The sequence below is a fragment of the Gossypium hirsutum genome, chromosome D13 (assembly GCF_007990345.1).
Source record: "Gossypium hirsutum isolate 1008001.06 chromosome D13, Gossypium_hirsutum_v2.1, whole genome shotgun sequence".
In the NCBI taxonomy this organism is placed as follows: domain Eukaryota; kingdom Viridiplantae; phylum Streptophyta; class Magnoliopsida; order Malvales; family Malvaceae; genus Gossypium; species Gossypium hirsutum.
The window spans coordinates 8,925,577-8,948,815 of record NC_053449.1 but is presented as its reverse complement, the minus strand read 5'-3'; the positions used below and the strand labels follow the sequence as shown (position 1 = coordinate 8,948,815).

Here is a 23,239-nt window from a genome sequence, read left to right as displayed (position 1 = left end):
CCAAGCTTGGGATCATAGAGCCGACGAAATTAGTAATATTATCCGTGAACGCATTGAGCAATATAATAGAAAAGTAAAAATTGTAAATACTGGTACCGTCCTTCAAGTGGGCAACGGCATTGCTCGTATTCATGGTCTTGATAAAGTAATGGCAGGTGAATTAGTAGAATTTAAAGAGGGTACTATAGGCAATGCCCTAAATTTGGAATCAAATAATGTTGGCGTTATATTAATGGGTGACGGTTTGATGATACAAGAGGGAAGTTCTGTAAAAGCAACAAGAAAAATTTACTCAGATACCAATGAGGGAGGCTTATTTGGGTCGTGTTATAAATGCCCTGGCTAAGCCTATTGACGGTCAGGGTGAAATTTCAGCTTCTGAATCTCGGTTAATTGAATCTTCTGCCCCAGGTATTATTTCGAGACGTTCCGTTTATGAGCCTCTTCAAACAGGCCTTATTGCTATTGATTCGATGAAGTTTCTTCGTTAAGGGCGTTGACCTACAAGATCTCAAGGAAGTGATGCGAGCTAACAAGATATTGATATAACAAGAACCAATGACAATTGCTATCGATGAGTGTGACCAATGCCATTAACCTTAAAAAACACAATATCCTCTTAAAAACAACATTAGAATACTAATACCAAACTTAACAAAACTCCATTCTGCGTTAAGTTCCAAGTAAAAACCCATAACATAAAATTTGACATGAATATCATCACATCTAGAAAAGTGATGTTCCCTTCCCCTTCTTGTCTCCACCAATTTCAAAGTGCTTGCACCTCTGCCACCAAAAAGAACAACCAAAAAGTTAGCTCATGAAACGACATGGATAGCCACAAAAATAACACAGTAAAGGGGGTTCTCACTGCACCAACCTTGATCGGATGCTGTGAGACATGCTTGCAACCCTGGCATTGCAGCCTTAGCACAATCTTCTTGGTGGTCTTTGCCTGTTCAACGGATACATGGTCATATATATATATGCAACGGCTTAGACTCTCGAGAAAATAGCACTAATCGAATTGACAAAATGGACAGAATATGCAGCATGAGACTCTTGCTCTTTTTCAAGAGTATGTCTAACATCCATTCAAGGAATAAATGACAAGTGACACAAAAATTTACCTTCTTGTGGAAGACTGGTTTGGTCTGACCACCATAACCTGATTGTTTGCGATCGTAACGTCGCTTCCCTTGAGCAGCCAAACTATCCTTACCCTTCTTATACTGTGTAACCTTGTGCAAAGTGTGCTTCCTGCACTCCTTGCTCTTGCAATAAGTCTTCTTCGTCTTAGGTACGTTCACCTGCAATACCGATTCACAACTAGCTCAAAACAAAAGAAAATTGTTATAAATTTAGCAACCATTCCCTCAAATGTAAACCTAGATTACACTTCATTGACAGCACGAAGAAAACAGCACCACCATGACCAAAATTTACCCTTTGTAATCTCATCAAACCCTAGGCTACATTCACTAATTCATCAAAATAGAACAAACTCTGCACCTTCACTGGTGATTTCTTGAATATAAGTACCATTAAACGTATAAAATTAAAAACTGAAGTAGCAAACCCTAAAAGTTGTGGAATATATTAAACCAGAAGCAGATAGGCGAAAAAAAATCAGCATAGATTCCTAGAAAAAGGGAACATAAAGGGAAAAAATCCCAAGTCCTACATCCCACTACACAAATGTTCTCATACAATAATAACCATAAGCAGGAACAACATATTCTATTAAAACATTTTGTAAGGGAGAATTAAAACCAGATTCAAAATAAGCTCAAAAGACAAATGAGACCAATCAAAGAAGAGAAAGAATTAGGCAGAGAAAGAGAGCGTACCATGGTTGCGGCTGGTGAGAGATGACCCGAGCTCTGTTTCGGTGTAAATGGTGAAGTAGGAAGCAGCCAATTGAAGATTTTAACCTAACTAGGGTTTTTAAATGGCTCCGTTTTTAGGGTTGGGTTTTGGGCTTAAAAAAAATAACGTGAATTATACCTTTGAATTAGGCGAGTGGGATTTGTTTTAGGGTTTAGTTAATTATAATTTTTTTAAATAAATTATTTTAGTTTGGATTAGTTTTTAAGTTTGAATAATTTTGAGTTTAGTTAATTTAGTGTGAGGTTTAGATTTTTTTAATTTGGATTATTATATGTTTTATATTGAGTATTGGTTTCAAACCTTTCAACTTTTATTTACTTCGAGTTTAAATTGATTGGGTTTTTGTGATTGCACGTTATAGTCATTTTGAGTTTAAATTGCTTTGAATTTATGTTAACTATAGAATTTAGATTGGATGAGTTTGGGATATTGAATATTTATGATTAAATCGGATTGCGCTAAGTTTTGAGTTCAAATTGATCAAGATTTTTCGAGTTGGAGAATACGATTAACTCGTTTCGACTTAAAATTTAGGTATAGGTACGAGTTAAACTCAATTTGACATTAAAAAAAACAAATTTAAATTAATTAGTTCAAGTTAGTTTCCGAGTTATTCGAGTTTGAGCTCATCTAGAAACTTAGGGTGAGTTGGATGGGGGATTTATCTGCAGTTAATGAAAAAACAACGGTAATGATGTGATTAGATACTGTAGCTTGAGACAAAAAGTAAGCTACCGCACTGTCCATCCAAACCCACACTTAGTCAATTTAACTCAGACAAATTTATGCTGATCGACTCAATTTGAATTTTATTTCACTTAATTCAATTCACAAATTTTTAAAATTGAATTTGGTTAATATAATAAGACTATTCAACTTGAATAACTTTTCAATTCGATTGAATGTTCACTTCTCTAAGTCGAGTCCAATGTGAATGCACCAATAAGTGTATCATTTTTCTCTTGAAATTAATATGTGCTCGTATTGATTTATTTTCGATGTACCATTTTTAATTATCAATAATTTTAAATATTTATAAATGTCGAATTTAAATATAAAATATTAACCAAATATAAAATACTCATTATAAATTTCACAAAGAAAAATCTTATACAATACACATTCTTGGAGTTTTTAAATATTTTGTCCTTTACTTTCCCTTCTTTTGTTTGTTTTATAAGTTATTTAATTTTATTAATATTAAATAATTTTAAAGTTAAAGTTGCTAATTTTTAATGGTAAACTTTTTATCATTTATTATTATAAGGTAAAAAGAAATTAGAGTGCTTTTTTTAATACATTATTTATGCACTTATTGATACATAATGTTTCAATCTATATTTTTAGAATTGGGTATGACCGATATAAAATGGAATTTTTAAACATGTATGAAAATTTTAAATATTTTTTTTACCTTTTATTTTCTTTCTTTTGTTTGTTTTATAAGTTAGTTACTTGTTTTACTATTTAATAATTTTTCTACAAAGTTTTTAAATTGGGACAAATAACCAATAAAAGCCCCTTTTATTTTTAAAATTTTTGAAATGGGCCAAGTTCTGAATTAATTACTGAAATGAACCATTTCCCCCTAAAACGCGTCCACGTCAGCGCGTTGTCGGGGGATAAAGCAGGAAAACGCTTCTTTAAGGAAGCACTTTTCCTGTTTTTTAGGATTTAGGGTTTTTTGCAACTAGAGTTAGGGTTTTGGGGTCTTTGAGTTTTTAGATTGTAAGGTTTTAAGGGAAAAAAATTAAATAAATAAGGGTTTAGGGTTTAAGGTTTCTTAATTAAATTAATGATAAATTTTTAAAAATTAGATTAGAGTTTAGATTTTATGGTTTTTAAGGAAAAATTAAATAAATTAGGGTTTAGGTTTACTTGAGTAAATTAATTATAAATTTTTAAAAAATTATATTAGGGTTTAGTGTTTAGGATTTTTAAGGAAAAAATCAAATAAATTAGGGTGTAGGGTTATTTGAGTAAATTAATTATAAATTTTAAAAAAATTAGATTGGGGTTTAGTATTTAGGGTTTTTAAGGAAAAATCAAATAAAACTAGTTGTTATTCGTTATATATTTTAAACTCTGGCCCATTTCAGTAATTTTAAAAATAAAGGGACTTTTATTGGTTATTTACCCAAAAAATAAACTAATAAAATTAAATGTTTTTAGTAAAAATTAAATTTATTAAAATATTTTTAATAATAAATTAAAAATAAAATATATAATGAATTTTTGTATTTTCAAAATTTAAAATAGAAAAAGAGTTTTTTTTTATGAAAAACAGAAAAAGAGTTAAAAGTTTATATATATATATAAAATTTATCTTTTGTTGTAATTTTAAATTTATAATAAATTAAGAATATTAATATAATATAATATGCAAAAAAAAATACATGAAATTTAATATAATACAATCATATTAATAATAGAATATTTTAGGGATAATAATTCCTTAATTAAGGTCTTAAGATCGTGGGTAAATATTTTATTGATTGTTAGTGAATGATTTATAAATAAGTATTAATAACTTTATTTAATAGAATTTAACATTAATTTTAATATTTTAATATTTAATATATATTTTAAATTGTAGAAGTTTAAATTCAAAATTCGAGAAAAAATATAATAATTGTAATTAATATTTAACTATATTTAAATAAAGTTAGACTTAATAAATAATTTATAATTTTTTAAAATTTATAATTAATTTAATTAAGAAACCCTAAACCCTAAACCCTTATTTATTTAATTTTTTCCTTAAAACCCTAAAATCTAAAAACTCAAAAACCCAAAACCCTAACTCTAATTGCAAAAAACCCTAAATCCTAAAAAACGGAGAAAGTGATGGAAGCACTTTGTCCACGTGGACACAAAACGCTCCCTCAAGGAAGCGTTTTCTATCCACGTGGACAAAACGCTTTCTTGAAGAAGTGTTTTTTGTCCACGTGGACAAAGTGCTTCATTGAGGAAGCGTTTTCCTGTTTTATCCCTTGACAATGTGCTGACGGGTACGCGTTTTAGGGAAAATGGTCTATTTCAGTAATTAATTCAGAACCTGGCCCATTTCGATAATTTTAAAAATAAAAGAGCTTTTATTGGTTATTTGCTCGTTAAATTGACTGTTAAAATTTTTATTATTTAACTTTTAACATTATTCATGCACTCAATTGATGTTCAATGTTTGAATCAGTATGTCAAGAATTGGGTAGAACCAACCATTCTAACCACTACAAACTGATTTTTTAAGAAAGTTAATTATTCTGTTTTTTTTTTTTACTAAAACAGACTGCTCCAAACATGCTTCAAATCTATGTATTAGGAATTTAGTCTTTAGTTGATGTACAATTTAGTTAAAATATGCTCTAAATTCTTGTACATTTCGTGTATTTGAAAATTAGTTCTTTTATTTTTTATATTTTACAAAATTAGGTTCAATTGTTAATAACGTTAAAATTTTCCTATATAAATTCAATGGTGTGATATTTTGAGATAAGAAAATATCACTTGCTAGCCATGTAACAAAAATAATGACGTTGGAATGAACTTGAATTTATTAACAATTAGACTTGGATTTTTAAATTGAAAGGTAAATGATTAAATTTTTGGAAATATAAGTAAAGGGATTAAATTTTAAATATACGAGGAGTACAGGGACTTGAAACATAATTTAATTTAATCTTTCAATTTTCATAATCGCGTATAGCCATGGCGGCGAGGCCCACATCAACGATACAATGAATTTATACCCCAAATGTCCACCCATCAGTCAAAATCAAGTTTCTCGGAAAAATCGACGCCAATGGCCTTCAGAGACACCGTGAAAAGGGCGGAGCAGCTGGTGGAGACGTCGATGAAGGGGAACGACGCCTCCCATGATGCCCCGCACGTGTGGAGGGTCAGAGACCTTGCCCTCTCCCTCGCACGAGAGGAAGGCCTCTCCTCCAACCCTGACTCCATGGAAATCGTAAACCATTTCATATTTGATTTATTTCCCTTGTCTCTGTGTTTGCGTAGTTTAAAAGACTCAATTCAAGTTGACCCTTAACTTTAAGCATGCCAGCTTTTAAAACTACTGACTCTAAAACTGAGCAATTGATTGAAGATTCAGCTCTTTATTTTCATTATTATTGGTATTTGATATTGTACTGATGATTGGAGCTTATCAAGTTTCCATGGTCTAATGTTTAATTTCAAAAGCGAAGGTACTAAGTTCTTGCCTACTAAATTTCTCTTTGCCTTTGGTTTTGTTTCCATGGCAGGTGGAGCTAGCTGCACTTCTTCATGATGTAGGTGATTACAAATACTTGAGGTTTGTATTTCTAGCTTTTGTTCAAAAACCATGTATTAACCAGTGTTCATGGTCTGGTTAGAGGAACGAAAACAATGTAAATAGCTATTTGCTTGGTACTAATTCAATAGGGGTAGTTTTCTTTGATTGTATATAGTATTTTCAAAAGTTTGTTAATTGTTTGTTGTCTCAATAATTTTATAATAAACTATATGCTAATTGGATTGTTAGTCTTATTGGATTGGATTGCCATTGTTCTCTGATTGAAATCATGCATACTAATGCAAAAATTGCTTGGAGATGGTGATTTCTGGTAACAGGCGTATTAACACTCCTATTTGGCCTTTGGCATAAGAGTTGTCTTTCTCAAATACAGTGGTCCATTATTGCATTTCTTCTAGTTAAGTTATTAAGGTTGCTACCCAAAGATGGTTTTTCATTTGATTTGCTATGAATGTGTGAGTTCTTCTACATTGGCATGCAGGGATCCGTCCGAGGAGAAGCTAGTTGAGAATTTTCTAGAGGAAGAAGGCATAGCTGAGAGCAAAAAGATAAAAATATTAAGCATCATAAAGGGAATGGGTGAGTTTGAGTTTATTTCTCAGGCTAATATTTCTTCCATTTGTGTTTTTATTAAATTTAATCCTAGTCTCTTAGTCATTAAAACATCTTATTGTCAATCTTATTCAATCTTTGAAAGTCAAGTAGGCTTCTAAGTACCCTTTTGTATGTAATTTTTTCACTTCATATTAAATTCGAGTATGATAGACGTTGTGGTTATTACAGGTTTTAAAGATGAACTTGCTGGTGTGGGAAACCAGGAATTTCCCCCTGAATTTGGGGTTGTGCAAGATGCTGATCGTCTCGATGCAATTGGTGCCATAGGTAATTTGCATGTTCTTCACGTTAATTTATTCAGTCTCTATGTTAGCTTCCGAAGGAAACGCGTTATAAAAGCTAACTCGAGACAATTTCATTGTTTATTCTTGGCTGGCTTGAGTTATCGATTCAGATTTCTTTTGCCTGTAGGATGGTTTATATAAGACACTGCAGGGTGTACTTACTAATATGCTTGCTTACAATTACATAAATATACCTATACCTTTCTTTTTATCCCCTTTGCTCAACATGCAAAAAGACCTAGATGTCTTGAGCTGAACCAGAGTTCTTCGGTTTAGGAATCGCTCGCTGCTTTACATTTGGTGGAAACAGAAACAGAGTGCTTCACGATCCTGCTATCCAGTCACGATTGGACTTATCCAAGGAACATTACATGAAGAAAGAGGAGCAGACTACTGTGAACCATTTCCATGAGAAGCTTCTTAAGTTAAAGGATTTGATGAAAACTAAGGTACCCCGATATGCAAGAAAATTTCCTTATAACCGGTGTATTATATTACTTTAGGTATTCATACATATGCGTATCACTGGTATTGTTAACTTTGACTATGCTATTGAGTTTGCACGCTGATGGAAACCTCCAGGCTGGACTAAGGAGGGCCGAGAAAAGGCATAAGGTCATGGAGGAATTCCTTAAACAGTTTTACGCGGAGTGGGATGGGAAGGCCTGAAATGAGGTGATTTTCCTTCACCTAGATATATACTAAGCAATCACCGTACAAACTCTGGTTCTGATAATGAAACAATGTTTTGTTGGGAATAATTTCAATTTTCAAATGGAGATACTGTTGAGGACATGTTGTTGGCTAAGTTACTTCTGCGTACTATTTCCGTATTTTCTACGATCTATACCTGGACTAAGATTTGTGTTACTATGTCTATTATGACAAGTCTCATGTTTCTATAGAATATGTATCATAACTCTGCACTGTGCTTTGTTACGATTAAGATTTAAGTTGGTTTACAGCACACCACTTACTAGTTCATTTTTTGTAAGCCCTGATATCATTAGATGATAAATAGATAGGTTTTTCTGCAGGAGCGCTGCATGTATTAGTCTAATCCATGTATTTTGCTTCATTAACTGTCATGACCCGCCCCACCAAGCCTCGAGTACATAATTCGAAATTGTTCTCTTTGAGTACTTGCAAGTTCCTCAAGGTTTTCTCACTTTCAAATATACTTCCACACATTTGAACCCGAAAAATAACACACTAAAAAGTGCATTCTATCAAACTAATTATGTACACACGCTCGGAGGACCAAATCGTAGCATTTGTGTTATATACCTTCATCGTCATCTACCTAGGAGATCCCATGTCAGCCTAGCTTGTTAATAAAGGATCAACAACTTGAGTCTATCCAATTTAGACTCCAAGCAACTCGAACAAGAAATTTAGAAGTAACTTAAAACCTATTAATAAGTGTTGGATGCCAAAACATATATTTAGGTTTAAATTTTGAAAATAAGGGGTGAGTGTTCGATCAAATCAAATCGAATGAAATAATTTTGAGTTAATCGAGTTGACGAATTCTATTTTATCATCCTAATTCGATTTGAAATTTTCTTGAGTCGAGTGAGATGAAATTGGAATCAAATATATTTGTTCAAGTTAAATTTAAAAAAAATAATTTCGGGTACTTGTAATCATTGTCACCTAACATAATCAAATTTGCCCAACGTAATCAAATTTGTTATTAACTTTCATCCCCTCATAATTTATTTATTAATCTTTTATATATCGGTTAGCTTCTTTGCTTGTTTAGTTGCTTCTCAATTATCTTCTAATTCTTGCCACTATGTGTTTTGAAATTTAAAAAAATATTAAATGTAAAAAATGTCATTTTTTTAATAAAAGTTATCTTAAAGATAAAATGTGAAATTGATACCAACTTAAAATTTTAACACTAATTTTATAGCATCATCAATAATTCAATTTTAACAAAAAAATTATAAAAATTTAATATGATTAAACAATTCAATAATAAAAATAGTACAAAATGTGGAATTTAATTTAATAATATAAATAGTAGATATAAATAAAATTATCACTATCTAGATTTAGGGAATATTTTTTGGATGATTTTAATTTTTGATTTGGGGTAAAAGGTAAGAATTAAAAGTTTAGGGGAAAAATAAAAAGTTTTGAGGGTTGAGGGAGTAAAATTTGGGGGGTGATATTCAAAAAAAATTTGGGGGGAATGATGGGTTTGGGGTAGAAGAGGGGTGGAATAGGAGAGGAATAAAAGTTTTGGGAAAAAGTAAAAAGTTTTGGGGGTCGAGGGAGTAAGATTCTAGGGGGAAATATTAAAAAAATTTGGGGGGAGGGTTGGGAGAAAATAAAGAGGTTTGAGAGTTTTGGGTGAAAATATAAATTAGATTTTTTTGAGTCGAATTAAGTTTTGTTCACCCCTAGTTAAGAGATGCAATCATGAACTTCGAAAAATTAGTCTTTAAGGATCATAAAATAGATGTAATTCAAAATAATCTTATAAAAAAAATAAGTCACACAATTTGAATAATCCAAATTTAGCAAAGACCATCTAAGTGAAGCTTTATATTTTGACATACAAGTATGGATATGATTTTCAAATATCTAAAAAGATTGAGTACAACACAATAGAGATACATAGTTGAATAGTTATAAAAAGTTTATGCAAAATTTATCCTCAAACTGCATAATTTTTATTTAAGTATTAAAAGGGTTTTTTTTATCAAAAGTGATATCTAAATATCTAAACTTTTAATTTTGCATTATTTTACTTTAAAACCCAATTCTAGCCAATGAGAACATGACATGCAGCATGTTCTTAATTTGTACTCTTTCTTGAATAAAACAAGAAGATATTGATGTCACGTTTGGTTCGTTGTAATGGAATAGAGGCGTAATAGCAAATCAATTGTTTGGTTGAATGTAATGGAATAGAGGCGTAATAGTATTCTTGTGTTTGGTTGAATGGAATGGAGGTGTAATAGCTTAAGGGAAAAAACTAAAATGACTAGAATACCCTTAGCAGAAATTTGTTTAGATAAATAATTATTGTTATTGTTATTAAATTTTAATAAGATTATTAATATCAGTAATAAATAATTTAATCATATTTTAACATAATTATTATTAAATATATTTTAATTAAAATAGATAATTTAATAAAATTATTAATAATCAATATTCTTATATGAATTTACTCAAATCATAATATATGATACTATAAAATATAATTTGAAATAATTAATATTAAATATATTTTAATTAAAATATATGATTTAATAAAATTCTTAATATTAAATATTCTTATATGAATTTTCTAAAATCATAATATATAATACTATAAAATATAATTTAACATAATTATTATTAAGTATAATTTAATAAAATTCTTAATATTAAAATTTCTTATATGAATTTTCTAAAATCATAATATATAATACTATAAAATATAATTTAACATAATTATTATTAAATATAATTTAATAAAATATATAATTTCAATTACTTATTTAATATAAATTCAAATTAATGAGGATTAATTATATTAGATATATATGATCTTGTACTAAAATTATTTTAAATTACCATATTATTTAATAATTAGAATACAATTAATTTCTTACCAAATTATCTAAAAATGTTAAAAATTGTGTTTGGTAAAAATTTTAAAATAGCTGGCACAATAATTATGTTTTAAAAAACTATTAAAATTTTTTTACCGTATCATTCTAAAAAATTCAAATATTGTTTTCTTAAAAAATATTAAAGTACGAATTTATCGTCATACTATAGATAAATATTGAAATTTGTCACTGTACTTTATTTTTATTTATATTTGCCGTTATTTTTTAAAAAAATATGATTAAATTTGTAACTTAATTTTTATGTTATTAAATTTTACCACTAAAATTTAAATTTTATTAATTTTTGCCACTAACTCTTATTTTTTAGATAAACTCTTATTTTAAATTTATATTGAATTTTTATTTTTTTAAATTACAAATATCTTCATTTAACTTAACGAAACGAGTAAATATAATTCTTGACTTTCCTTTCTCATCATCTAAACAAAAGCACAATAAACAAATTGTCAAAAAGAAACCCAAATCCAATAGTTGGGAGATTCAAAAGCTTTCTCCAATAATGTGTTTCTTCTATAAGAAACAATGCTTATAAGCAGCTTGTCAAAGCTCAAAATCTATTTAGTCCTATGTCATACATCCAATGTCATTTGAATACAAACAGATAACTGGCTTTAAATGGCAAAAGATATAACCTTAGGTGGACTCATGACAATACTAGCAAGAATTTGACCAGTGATGTTAGAACACAGATTCACAGATGCTAATTTGTATATATGCTCCCTCACATCAGCACCAAACCCAGTAACCTCCATGTAACCTCCCCTTTTTCCATACTCTCCATAATACCCTGAAGACAGTAAAAGATTTTATATTCTGTGTCAAAATTCTAAACTTTGTATAAGCTCATTCACATTCCGTAAATGAAATAATAGAAATAAGATAAACCAATGTTACCTTTTGAGACCGACTGAAAAGATACCAAGTGTATATCCTTCTCGCCGTAACCCATAGATCGGGCAACCTTCTTAAAAGAGTGGAATTTCTTTTCAGGAACATAAACATTCTCCTGGTAAACCTGTGAAACCAAGGTGGTTATCAAGGTCAGTGCAAACTTGCCCTTGGGAAAGCGAAGTCATTGTTAACGAATGGTAAAGCAAGAATATATGCAAATCAACCTACCTCATCTGCTAGCAAAACAAGACCTTCTTCCTTGCAGAACTCCACGATTGCCTTCTGGTTTTCCTCAGCAAGAACCTGCAATCAAAATGAGAAAAATGAAATTGCAGGAACCTTTTTCATTTATAATATACTTTTCTGAAAGCATTTCATTGATACCTGTCCTGTTGGGTTGCCTGGATTTATTACAACCAAGGCCCTAACAGTGATGCCATTAGACTTGGCTTCCTGCAGTTGTTTCTTAAGCTCAGATACTTCCAAACCCCATCCTGTAGCTTCATCAAGATAGTAGGGAACCTGTAAAATCCAAAAGAAAGTTGTAATTACAACAACTGGCCGATCAAAAAATGGTTGGACGGTTAAAGGAAATCTCTATTGCCAATCATTTAACAAGTTCTACCGGGAAAGACAACTAAGAAGTAATCCTCAAGAAACATAGCGCAACTTGATATAGGTCAGTTAAAGCTTGGTCAATGAAGCAAAAAGTGAGTACTTACTTCACTAACAGATAATTAAAGACGGCTTACAAATAACTAAATACTAAATAATGCTTTAAGTTATTACATGCATACCAAAGTTCCACCATGCAGCGCAATTGAAGCGGAGTATAAAGGATACTGAGGGATGGGACAGAGAATTCCATCTTTCTCAGATCTTATCAGTAACTGCATCATCATATGCACCTGGAAACAAAGAAGAAAAATCCAATCTGTCATACATGCTTTCGTGAGGAACTCATGAAACATGTAACAAAAAAGTTTGAGATGGAAACTTACTGCAGGGCTGGCACCATCTGTCATGAAAATATCATTTGGATCAGCAGGAAAACCATCACGAGCCTCGATTGCAGCAGCAATAGTATCACGTAATCCCTTAATTCCCTGATGTGAATAATATGCAAGCACAAATTGATTTCCAATAATAATAACAAGTTGTCAAAATTCCAAGATATGAGCAATGATCAGAACCTGGCTGTGACTGTATGCACCAGTTGCTCTTCCTGGAATTTGATCAAGAATTTTCCTAGCTCGCTCTATGGAGTCCACACTGCAACAAGCCATGAACCAAATTACATGAGACAAAGGAATGACTGTAAAAGAAAAACTGGTAATCTGCCAAAGTATTCTAGGCTAGATGAAGAGAACATCTCTATATGTTTAAACTTTCACAGGGCTCAATAGAAGCTGTTAAAGTTTTCTCAGAAGAAATCTAGAAATTTAACAGAAGAAACAGCAAAGCTGATGGATAATATTAAATCTCAGTACCTGAATAAAGCCTGTGTTTCACTTTTGGCCAAAATGGCTGGATGGTCGCACAATGCAAGAACCTATAGCAGAGATATCCTATTTAGAATTGCTTCATTCACAATGACACAACCTCATGGTAATCAATATCATCTAGTAACAAAACCAACCTCTCGGAAAAAGGTTATTGACTTCTGACCAAGAGACTGAGGATTTCCAATGTTGCAGTACAGAATCTGCAAAAGAGAACTAGCATTTAACCCCAAATACAAAAATAAAGGTACGTCAAACAATATAAAAGCCTCTTCATTTTATTTCAGGATTGCACACTTCAACTCTACAAGTGTTGATTAAAAACCTGTAAAGGAAGAAAGTTATGTACCTCTTGAAAAGGATAAGCCTTTGGCTTAGCCTGTATCTCTTGTTGCAATTTCTGCGATAGGAATCCTATCTTAATTTAGGTTGAAGATTCACCTTCTCCCTCTGGTTGATCGAGAAGCACGATCTAGGAAGACGGCTGTATCTTCTTTATCGGTTCCCATGAACACAACAGTAAAAACTTCACCAGTTTCGCCGGTGGAGAGGAACGGAAAATGTGAGATGGAGGGTGCTTTCTGATCGGTGTTCTAAGTCCAGTTGTGACGCCAAAGAGAGGTAAAAAAGAGAAGGAGAAGACGGTGATGAGAGTGGAGAAGAAAGCTAGAAGGAAGAAACAGAAGACGTGGATTTTGGGTAAAACAGAAGCGGGAATGGGGAGGGTAAAACAGGAACCAAAACTGAAGCAGCACCTAAATTGAGCTCAAGGAAGGGATTAGAAATCGGTGGATTTCATCGATTAGTTCAGTAATGGTTTAGCCCCGTAATAGCAATACATTGAACCAAACAACGGATTAGAGGGGTAATAAGTGGGGCTCACAACCAAACATAGTGTGATAGTTTAGATATTGTATTTTGAAAAAAAAAACTTTAAGAATATAAGTGAAAAAAGCAATTAAATTTTGGCGTTACTTTTGTAAATAAACCTTCAATAAATAAATAAATAAATAATCAAATCCACCATTGCAGCTTATCTCTTTCATTTGAGGTACTCGTGGAGCCCTGATTCGTGGCGGTTGATGAGGTTCACCATAAGCCCATACTTCATGTACATTGTCAAAGCAATCTTGGGTGCAACAGGATGACCTTTCACCACCTTCACGGTGTAGCGGTATAGGATGGAGGCGGCGGTGAACTTCATCTGGTAAAAAGTGAAATCTTTGCCTAAACAGAGGCGAGGACCGCTGTTGAAGGTGAAGAACTTGTAAGCTGCTTGCTCATGTAATTGCCATCTCTTTGCCATCTCTCAGGTTTATATTCTCTGCAATCTTTTCTCCAAATGGATTCTATTCTTCCCATTGCGTAGATTGCATATATTACTTTCGTTCCTGTCTTTATCACCGTTCCATCGGGTGATACGTCGTCTTCAACAACCTGAATAAAGATAAAAATTACTGAGCAAATCACAAGGTGCTAAACTTATAATTTTACCTCTGGCCAAAAAGTGTATATACTTTATAACACAAATGTATTTAAAAATAATTTGAAACTAATTAATAACGCAGGAAATATGGTACAATATCTAATTTTATTATAATGTTCAATCAATGGTAGGTTTGAATAGGCCTTGCGGTGCGTTTACATTACTCTTTGTCTCACGCTAAAATATCTAATTTCATTGCCACCTTTGTTTTTACACTAATAGCAAGGAAATGCACCGTTTCATCCAAACTCACCCTAAGTTACAAACTCAATCAAATGCATTATTAATATATATAGCTGATAGAGATAATAAATTGTATATATTAAAATAAAATATGTAAAATACATTAAAATGAAATTTTTATTGAGTGTTAAATTTTAAGATTTATTAATCCGATTGATGCAGTTTAAATCCCATAATATTCATATTTTTATTGTTTTTTTAAATAAAAATACTAAAATACCCATAAATAATATAATTTATTTTAATTACAAAAGAATATTTTTATAAATTTCATAACTGGTTTCCTTAACTAGATTAATAGTCTATTAAAGCTTAGTTTAAGAATTCTTATTAGAGAAGCAGTTTTTCTGTAAAAGGAAAACAATGATGTTGTCTCAAAAATATTTCTTAAAAATAATATTAAATACACATCAACTTAACCAAAAGTTTTATTAAATATAAAATAATAAAAATATGATTGAGTTGGTTTAAACAAATAATTTTGATAGAAGCGAGTGAATAAGTTGGTATCAATCAATCCATCGTAATCTAATTGCTTCTCAGCTACTCCAACAAATCAAGTGTCACCAAAATCCAAAATACTACTACTTAAAAAATCTAATTTAAAAGCCAGAAATTCATAAAAAAAAGTGATGATAATCAAAACTATTTCGAAAATGTTAAAGTTTATAATTAAAGGAAAATGGTTAATGCATATAATTTAAGAAAAAACTGGGTATGAAGCAAACATGGTGTACCGGATTCGGGAAAAAGAATTACCTCCTTCAGATCAACAGGTACAGAAGGACACAATCTGAGAGCCTCTGATAATGCAGCTTGTAAGTAATCCATCTTCTTTATCTCCTCCGCTTTAAATATCAATTCGCCATTTTTTATCTCTTCCCTTTCCTTAACAATCCCGCTAATCTCTGCTACAATTTTTTCTTCCACCTTCGGGTTCTTTCCTACCAACCAAAAAAAACCAGCTCAACGCCACCGCCGAAGTATCTCTGCTGGCCAGTATGAAGTTCACGCAGATATCTCGCAAAAACTTATCGGAAAATGGCTTCCCTTCCTCGTCTTTGGACGCCATAAACACCGTCAACAAATCTGATCCTTGCCGTAGTGACACTGACAGCTCCTTCTTCCTCGTTTCGATAACTTTCTTGGCGAATTCATCGACGTCCTTTATCAACTTTTTCAGCTTCTTTTCCGACCCCAAATCAAGGCACTTCATGGTTTTCCAAACCCATGTCGGGGTCACAAACCGGAGCGCCGTCACCTCCGTCGCGTCCTCGAGCGCTTTAGCGAACGGTATGTTGGGCAACTCGGGGATTAAGCACCCAGGGTCGACCCCCAAGGGCTATAATGCAAATGTTATCGAGCGTTAATCTCAATAGGATATCTTGGAGTTCTATGGGGATCGATTTGTTTGTGGCATTTTCTAAGACAGATAACAGCCTAGCGTGGACGAGCTCCACCGATGACTCGGTGGTTAACCGCCGGAACTTAGCCGAATGAAACTCGATGCTCGCCGCTTTCCTCTGACGTCGCCAAGTTTCGTCGTCGGCACTGAATAACCCGTCGCCGAGGAGGTCGCCAACATTTTCGCGAAAAGAAGGTCCTTTGGGGTAAACGGAGAACTGGGTTTTTTACAAAATTATTATAAAAAAAATAAAAAATAATCAAAATATTATAAATTTTTTTATTTATCAAAATATTATAATTTTTTTTTATTTATCAAAATATAAAAAAAAAAACAGAAAAAAAAACCTAACACAGCCTGATCAAAGCGGCACCAAAGGTACCAAAGGACTAAAATGTTAGTTAAGGGTAGTTTCAATGACCTGACATGCAAATTTATCATTTTGAATTTTAAAAGTTAATTGCTGCTGCGCACTAAAATTAAAATATGGCTAATTGCCTTTTAAGCCCTCTTTATTTATTATTTTCTTTTTATTCCATTTCAACTCACTTTTTTATTTAATAAACAAGCCATCAACTTATTTTTGTAGTTAAATAAGCTCTTAATCTATGATTTTTACTCATAAAAGCACTTTATTTTATTATTAAAGTAAATATATTTTACCTAAAATAATGCTATTTAAAAAAGTATAAACTAATTCGTATTTTATGTATTATTTTGATAATTTGATGAGAATAGTTTATTTAAAAAATTTACTAAATAGAGTTATTAAGAGTATATAATATAATTATAATTTATTTTTTCTATTTGTGTTACATTTATGGGTGATCAGTTTTATTATTACTTCTGGTTTTTCAATAAGGCATGCCTGGTATTTCTATTAATTTTTTTAATTAAATCTAATATTAGTTAAGTGATAATTAAGATACTTAGAATTCTAATTAAGTAATAACTCTATTTTAATTTAATAAACTATTCTCATTTAATAACTCTATTTTAATTTAATAAACTATTCTCATTTAATAACTCTATTTTCATTTAAAATATAAAATTTACTGAAATAAAAAATTTGTTGCTTCATAATATCTTAAGAGACTATTTTAATTAAAATAGTCTAACATGTTTATGTTATAAGTCTATTAAGAATATATTAAATTTATAAATAGATAAAATAGTTTATGTTTCCGTTATTTTTTTCCTTTTGATTTAATATTAGTTAAGGGAATATATTAAATTTATAAAATTAAAATAGTTTAATTTAATTTTTTTAAATTAAAATAGAGTTATTAAATGAGAATAGTTTATTACATTAAAATAGAGTTATTAAATTAAACTATTTTAATTTTATAAATTTAATATATTCCCTTAACTAATATTAAATCAAAAGGAAAAAAATAATGGAAACATAAACTAATTTATCTATAAACATAAACTATTAAATTTAATAAATTAAAATAGAGTTATTAAATAAAAAAGTGAGTTGAAGAGGAATAAAAAGAAAATAATAAATAAGGAGGGCTTAGAAGGCAATTAGCCATATTTCAATTTTAGTGCGTAGCAATTAACTTTCAAAATTCAAAATGGTAAATTTGCATGTCAGGTCCTTGAAACTATCCTTAACTAACATTTTAGTCCTTTGGCACCATTGGTGCCGCCAATCATATTAGCACCATTGGTGCCGCCAATCACATTGGCACCTTTGGTGCTGCCAATGTGATTGGCTTGATCAGGCTGGGTCAGGTTTTTTTTTCTGTTTTTTATTTTTTAATATATTTTGGTAAATAAAAAAAATTTATAATATTTTGATAAATAAAAAAATTATAATATTTTGGTTATTTTCTATTTTTTTATAATAATTTTGTAAAAAAACCCCAGAGAACTTGGTCTTGAAAACATGCTCAAGATTCCTAGGATCGGCAATGACCACGAAACTTAGGCTACTAAACCATGGACCTATAAACAAAAAAGTTCCATTCTGCTGGCAAACTATGTGGGAAATCAGCTCAAAAAGATCGGACCAGAAACCGGATATCAACGTCGTTTCTGCCTCAAGTAATGTATAGCAATGAAGACTATAAGGGCAAGGATAAGCTCTACGATATGAAGATGTAAGAAAAACAGCCACCGAGAAACAAATATTCCGGCAAAATTGTCATCGTTGTCGAAGGAATTTAGGTTGGTATTAGGGTTGATGGTTTTGAGATGATAGGAAAATTAAGTTGATTTTGCATAGCGAAAGACACTGCGTTTTTTTATAAGGTATGCCTTTTATAGGCATGCAAGTCGGTAGGGGTATGCAAAATTCGGATAAAATCGAAAAAATTCAGTTAATCGGTTGAATTTGGTTAATCGGTCAGTTAACTAAATTTTTTTGGTTGGGGTCAGTTAATTATTTTTTGATTTTTCGGTTAATGATTAATTAGGTTCGAAACCGGTCGGTTAACTTAATTTTTTCAGTTTAACCGAAAAAATTAATAAATAAAATTATAATATATAAATAGACCCACTATTCACTTAAACCCAATCTAAACTCAAGTATCCAACCCAACCCAATTACTCAACCCAACCTAATCATAAAAATTACAAATAATTTAATAAATTAAAATAAAAAACATATAATTTTCAGTTAATGCGAGTAATTCGATTAATCCGGGTAATTCGGTTAATTCGATTAATTAGGTTAATTTTTAACCAAAAATAAAAAAACATATAATTTTCGGTTAATTCGGTTAACCGACCGAATTAATTGAAAAAATTTCGGTTCGATTAACGGTTAAAAATTTTGAAAGCTCAGTTAATTCGGCCAATGTTATTTCGAGTCGGTTAACCGACTGAACACCCCTACATGTGGGCTTGTCGAAAAGATGGTAAAGGATCAACAAGAGTCTATCTAGCTCCAGCAAGTAATTTAAAAGCAACTTAAGACCTATTAACAAGAAGAGTCGGATATAATGGCAAAAAGTAGATGATTCGAGTTTAAACAATGAAAATAATATAGTTAGAAGGAACGGTTATAAACTTTTAAAAAATTAGCCTTCAAAAAGCGTAAAATAAATGTAATTTAAAATAATTTTATAAGAAAAAGTAGTAATAATCTAAATTTAAAATGACTTAATGTTAGAGCGTCTAAGCCACAACTTTATACTTTGTGTAAAGAATGAGTGAGTCAGTTAGGAGGTTAGGAAAGTTTTTTCTTTTCTGGGTGTTAACAAGATATTGAAGATAGTTCTATTCATCATAATCTTCTTAGTATCTTCAAATCTCTAAAAAATAGAGATACAGAGTTGAACAGTTATAAAACTTTTATGTACAATTGATCCTCAAAATATCTAAATATCTAAACTTTTAATTTTGCATTATTTTACTTTAAAACCCAATTCTGGCCAATGAGAACATGACATGCGCCATGTTCTTAATTCATACTCTTTCTTGAATAAAATAAGAAGAAATTGATAGTTTTGACAGAACATAAGGGAATAAAGCAACTTAGTTTTGGGGTTAATTTTGTAAATAAACCTTCAATAAAAGAAAATCAATTCCACCATAAGCCTATGCTCCATGTACATTGTCAACGCAAGTTTAGGTGCAACAGGATGACCTTTCACCCCCTTCTCGGTATAGCAGTATAGGATGGAGGCGGCGGTGAACTTCATCCGGTAAAAAGCGAAATCTTTGCCTAAACAGAGGCGAGGACCGCCGTTGAAGGCGGAGAACTTGTAAGCTGACTCGCTCATGTAATTGCCATCTCTTAGCCGTCTCTCTGGTTTATATTCTCTGCAATCTTTTCCCCAAATGGATTCTATTCTTCCCATTCCGTAGATTGCATATACCGCTTTCGTTCTTGTCTCTATCACCGTTCCATCGTGTAATACGTCGTCTTCATCCTGAAATGACGATAAAAATTACTGATCAAATCACAGGGCGCTGAAGTTGGAATTATAAATTCTTTTAGGATTAACCTTTTCATTTTTAAAGGAATTAAACTTATAATTTTTGAAGGAATTATAAATTTAGAACACATGTTTAAAAATAACAAAAATATATGTTTCAAAACTAATTAATAATAACACATGAAATATGTATCATACTAAAATTTAAAAAATTAAGATTAAATTATTTATCATTATAGTATTGAGATAATAAATTATGCATATTAAAATAAAATGTATAAAACACATTAAAATAAAACTTTTGTTGACCAATAAATTTAAGAGTTTACTAATATGGTTGACGCATTTTAAATTCCATCATATCCATATTTTTATTAGTTTTTGTTAAAATAAAAAATAATAAAATACTCGTACATAATATATTTTATTTTAATTATGAAAAAATATTTTCGTAATTTTTATAATCGAATTAGTGTCCTTAACTAAATTGATAACTTATTAAGGTCTAATTTAATAATGCTTCTCAAAAGTTCTTTTGGGCCAATTTTTAGCTTAAACTTTTTCACTCAGAAAACAACTTAGTTTAAAAATACTTTTGTCCCAAAAATATATATTAGAAGTAATATTCAACACACCCTAATTCGTGACACCAATTTAATTAAAAAGTTTATTAATAAGATAGATTTTACCATTTACGTGATTAAAGGCTAGTTTGACATTATTTTTGAAAAGTGTTTTTGAAAAATGCTGTGAAAGAGTACTTTTGAAAGATTTGGTTTAAAATTTGAGTGTTTAACATTGACGTCAAAAATTACTTTTGAGAAATAAAATGTCCATTTTAAACATGTTATTATCAAGTAATAAATATGCATTTAAATAATATTTAAATTGGTTAATATTATTATATTTTAGTAAGAATACAAAAAATTATTATAACTTATAGTTAATATTTTAATATATAAAATATAAATTTTAAATATTTTTAAACAATAAATAATAATTATTTATAAAATTTAATTAGAATATATAAACTATATTTTAAATATTTAAATAAAACTGTAATAGGCCAATTTTAGCCTGGCTAAAAACCAACATCCCAAATACATTTGGCCCAATTGGCCCAAAATTAACCATAGCCCACAACGTGTTTTCGGCAGCAATGGAAGCAGAAATCGCAGATCCTCGCACGTTCTCCATCTACAGCAACGACCCCATCACCCCACGTCGCAATCACACACGTTCAGCGATCCCTCGCGTTCTACCTGCAACAAAACCACAAACAACAGCAAATAAAAAGGAGGGCTAGAATAGCAACAGGGGGGTTACGAAAATTATGAGAAAAAAGAAGAAATAGAGAATAGGGGGTTTTACATTTTTCTATCAGAAAATTATTGAGAGAGTTTATAAAAACAAGAAATTGGAGCAAAAATAAGAAATCTTTTGAAAAGGTGATTCTCTTTGTGTTTTATTTTCCTTTATTTTTCTTTTTTTTTTCCCTTTGATACTCTGTTTTGTGCGCAAAAAGAAAGGAGAACAGAGGAGGTGCTTACCTGGGGTTCGGTCTCATCGTACCACCATCGGTGGTGGCGTTGTGGGCATAGGTTTAGTCTGTTGGAGAAATTAGAATGGTGGCTAGTATTAGGGTTAGCATTGGTTTTATTTTAAAGTGAAAGAGATGGTGCAGTGAAAGAAACAGCACCATTTGGACTTTATGCCAAGGTTCAATGGATTATTTGCAGGATTGGCCCTTTATTCTTTGAGGGGTGTTTAAATCAGTTTTTTTAATATATTATTATTATTTTAAATTTAGCCATATGTTTTATGTTTGTTTCACTTCGGTCTTTATTGAAACGCAGCGTTTTGGGAGAGTGGATTAATTCCCCTTTTAGTCCTCATCAGTTATATGCGTGTTCAATAGAGTTCGCGCATTTATGTTTATTTCAAATTCACCTTTAAATTCTGTTTATTTTCAAATTAATCCTTTATTTGTCATTTTAAGGGTTTTTTTATAATATTGTTAAATTGTTATTATTACTGTATTATTATTAGTATTATTTATTATTATATTAAATATTAATATTATTATACCTATATATATATGCATATGTATGTTAATATGTATATGTACATATTTTAAATGGTTTTACAATATATATACATGTCTTATATGTTTTATTATTACTTTATTTTTCTTAGTTTTATATACATATATATACGTACATATACTTATATTTTATACTTTTCATATAGTTTTTCATATTTTTTAATCCAAATATATATATTTTAATATATGTATATACATACACTATTCAAAATTATTTTCTACATTTTTCTTGCATATATATATATACGCATTTTTCATAATTTATTTATTTTACTTATATTTTTTATACCTATACATATTTGACACTTTATTTTCATAACTTTTATATACATGTTTAATATATGCATATGTATATTTTTAAAATTCACTTATATATCATACTTACATATACACATTTTGTAAACATATATACATATAATTTAAGTTAAAGTATTTGTTTCATATTGTACATTAACTTTTTTTTTAACTTACCTTTTAGAAAATATATATTTTGGTTTTGTCAAAGCATTAAAATTATTTTCTTTTGATTTAAAAGTTTTTAAAATAAATGCAATATTCGATGTTCGGGATTTTTCGAGGAAATGCAATATTCGATATTCGGGATTTTTCGAGGAAATTGAGCCCTAATGTATTGGGTTCCGATTTTCTTTATTAATCCTAAATAATCGGAAATATTCTTTTTCAAAATGCATAAACAAAAATCATTTTCGGGAATTCAACATGTTATATCCTAACGTATTGGTCATGATATAATTACTTCCTCGAAATGAAGATTTACTTATAAAGCAAAAGTGATATTCAAAGTTCGGGGATTTTAAGAAATTGTACCCTAACGTATTGGGTCTCAATTTCTTCGTCTGACTTGAATAATTGATTATCCTTTTCAGATTTCAACATTTGAGTTTAACAAAATCTTTTTAATTTTCAACACCAAGACATTAAATAATCAAATTCGATACCAATTTTGGGCGTTACGAGGGTGCTAACCCTTCCTCGGGCG

General features: G+C 30.4%; 3 protein-coding genes, 1 long non-coding RNA gene and 1 pseudogene across 6 annotated transcripts; 1 reads left to right on the top strand and 4 right to left on the bottom strand.

Annotated features, from left to right (window-relative positions):
- Nucleotides 1-565: 565 nt before the first annotated feature.
- LOC107918511 (60S ribosomal protein L44-like) lies at nt 566-1,918 on the bottom strand. The gene is made up of 4 exons (NM_001426006.1): nt 1,851-1,918; nt 1,131-1,310; nt 881-955; nt 566-786 (listed from the first exon to the last, which is right to left on the bottom strand). The coding sequence occupies exons 1-4, from the start codon at nt 1,851-1,853 to the stop codon at nt 727-729; spliced, it is 318 nt and encodes a 105-aa protein (NP_001412935.1). The 5' UTR covers nt 1,854-1,918; the 3' UTR covers nt 566-726.
- A 3,637-nt stretch (nt 1,919-5,555) lies between these two features.
- Nucleotides 5,556-8,050, top strand: LOC107920678 (uncharacterized protein YpgQ). Of its 2 annotated transcripts, none has more exons than XM_016850491.2 (6): nt 5,556-5,857; nt 6,153-6,202; nt 6,666-6,763; nt 6,968-7,066; nt 7,360-7,532; nt 7,666-8,050. In XM_016850491.2, the coding sequence occupies exons 1-6, from the start codon at nt 5,645-5,647 to the stop codon at nt 7,750-7,752; spliced, it is 720 nt and encodes a 239-aa protein (XP_016705980.1). In that variant the 5' UTR covers nt 5,556-5,644; the 3' UTR covers nt 7,753-8,050. The 2 variants fall into 2 exon arrangements, with proteins under 2 accessions (XP_016705980.1, XP_016705981.1); XM_016850492.2 differs by having other exon boundaries at nt 5,619-5,857; nt 7,641-8,050.
- A 3,111-nt stretch (nt 8,051-11,161) lies between these two features.
- Nucleotides 11,162-14,004, bottom strand: LOC107919422 (alanine aminotransferase 1, mitochondrial). Its single transcript, XM_041108581.1, has 12 exons — nt 13,995-14,004; nt 13,644-13,777; nt 13,461-13,529; nt 13,249-13,314; nt 13,100-13,161; nt 12,803-12,881; nt 12,611-12,715; nt 12,407-12,517; nt 11,994-12,131; nt 11,838-11,912; nt 11,613-11,733; nt 11,162-11,505 (listed from the first exon to the last, which is right to left on the bottom strand). The coding sequence occupies exons 1-12, from the start codon at nt 14,002-14,004 to the stop codon at nt 11,330-11,332; spliced, it is 1,146 nt and encodes a 381-aa protein (XP_040964515.1). The 3' UTR covers nt 11,162-11,329.
- On the bottom strand, nt 13,528-18,453 carry LOC107919421 (cytochrome P450 86B1-like; annotated as a pseudogene). Its single transcript, XR_001690366.2, has 3 exons — nt 18,116-18,453; nt 15,600-16,462; nt 13,528-14,548 (listed from the first exon to the last, which is right to left on the bottom strand). The product of XR_001690366.2 is annotated as a cytochrome P450 86B1-like (transcript).
- A 1,122-nt stretch (nt 18,454-19,575) lies between these two features.
- Nucleotides 19,576-21,883, bottom strand: LOC107919636 (uncharacterized). Its single transcript, XR_005923638.1, has 3 exons — nt 21,686-21,883; nt 20,825-21,397; nt 19,576-20,129 (listed from the first exon to the last, which is right to left on the bottom strand). It is a non-coding gene; the product is annotated as an uncharacterized lncRNA (long non-coding RNA).
- Between the last annotated feature and the right edge of the window lie 1,356 nt (nt 21,884-23,239).

Bases quoted from the DNA above. Each gene is read 5' to 3' on its own strand.
- LOC107918511 (NM_001426006.1), bottom strand. The intron at 956-1,130 runs GTAAATTTTTGT...TCCGTTGAACAG, and splicing joins AACCAGTCTTCCACAAGAAG to GCAAAGACCACCAAGAAGAT. The intron at 787-880 runs GTTGGTGCAGTG...TTTTGGTGGCAG, and splicing joins TCTCACAGCATCCGATCAAG to AGGTGCAAGCACTTTGAAAT.
- LOC107920678 (XM_016850491.2), top strand. From the start codon at position 5,645: ATGTCCACCCATCAGTCAAAATCAAGTTTCTCGGAAAAATCGACGCCA. The intron at 6,203-6,665 runs GTTTGTATTTCT...ATTGGCATGCAG, and splicing joins GGTGATTACAAATACTTGAG to GGATCCGTCCGAGGAGAAGC. The intron at 7,533-7,665 runs GTACCCCGATAT...GGAAACCTCCAG, and splicing joins AGGATTTGATGAAAACTAAG to GCTGGACTAAGGAGGGCCGA.
- LOC107919422 (XM_041108581.1), bottom strand. The intron at 13,315-13,460 runs GTACATAACTTT...TCTCTTTTGCAG, and splicing joins AGGCTTATCCTTTTCAAGAG to ATTCTGTACTGCAACATTGG. The intron at 12,132-12,406 runs GTATGCATGTAA...TGGATTTTACAG, and splicing joins CGCTGCATGGTGGAACTTTG to GTTCCCTACTATCTTGATGA.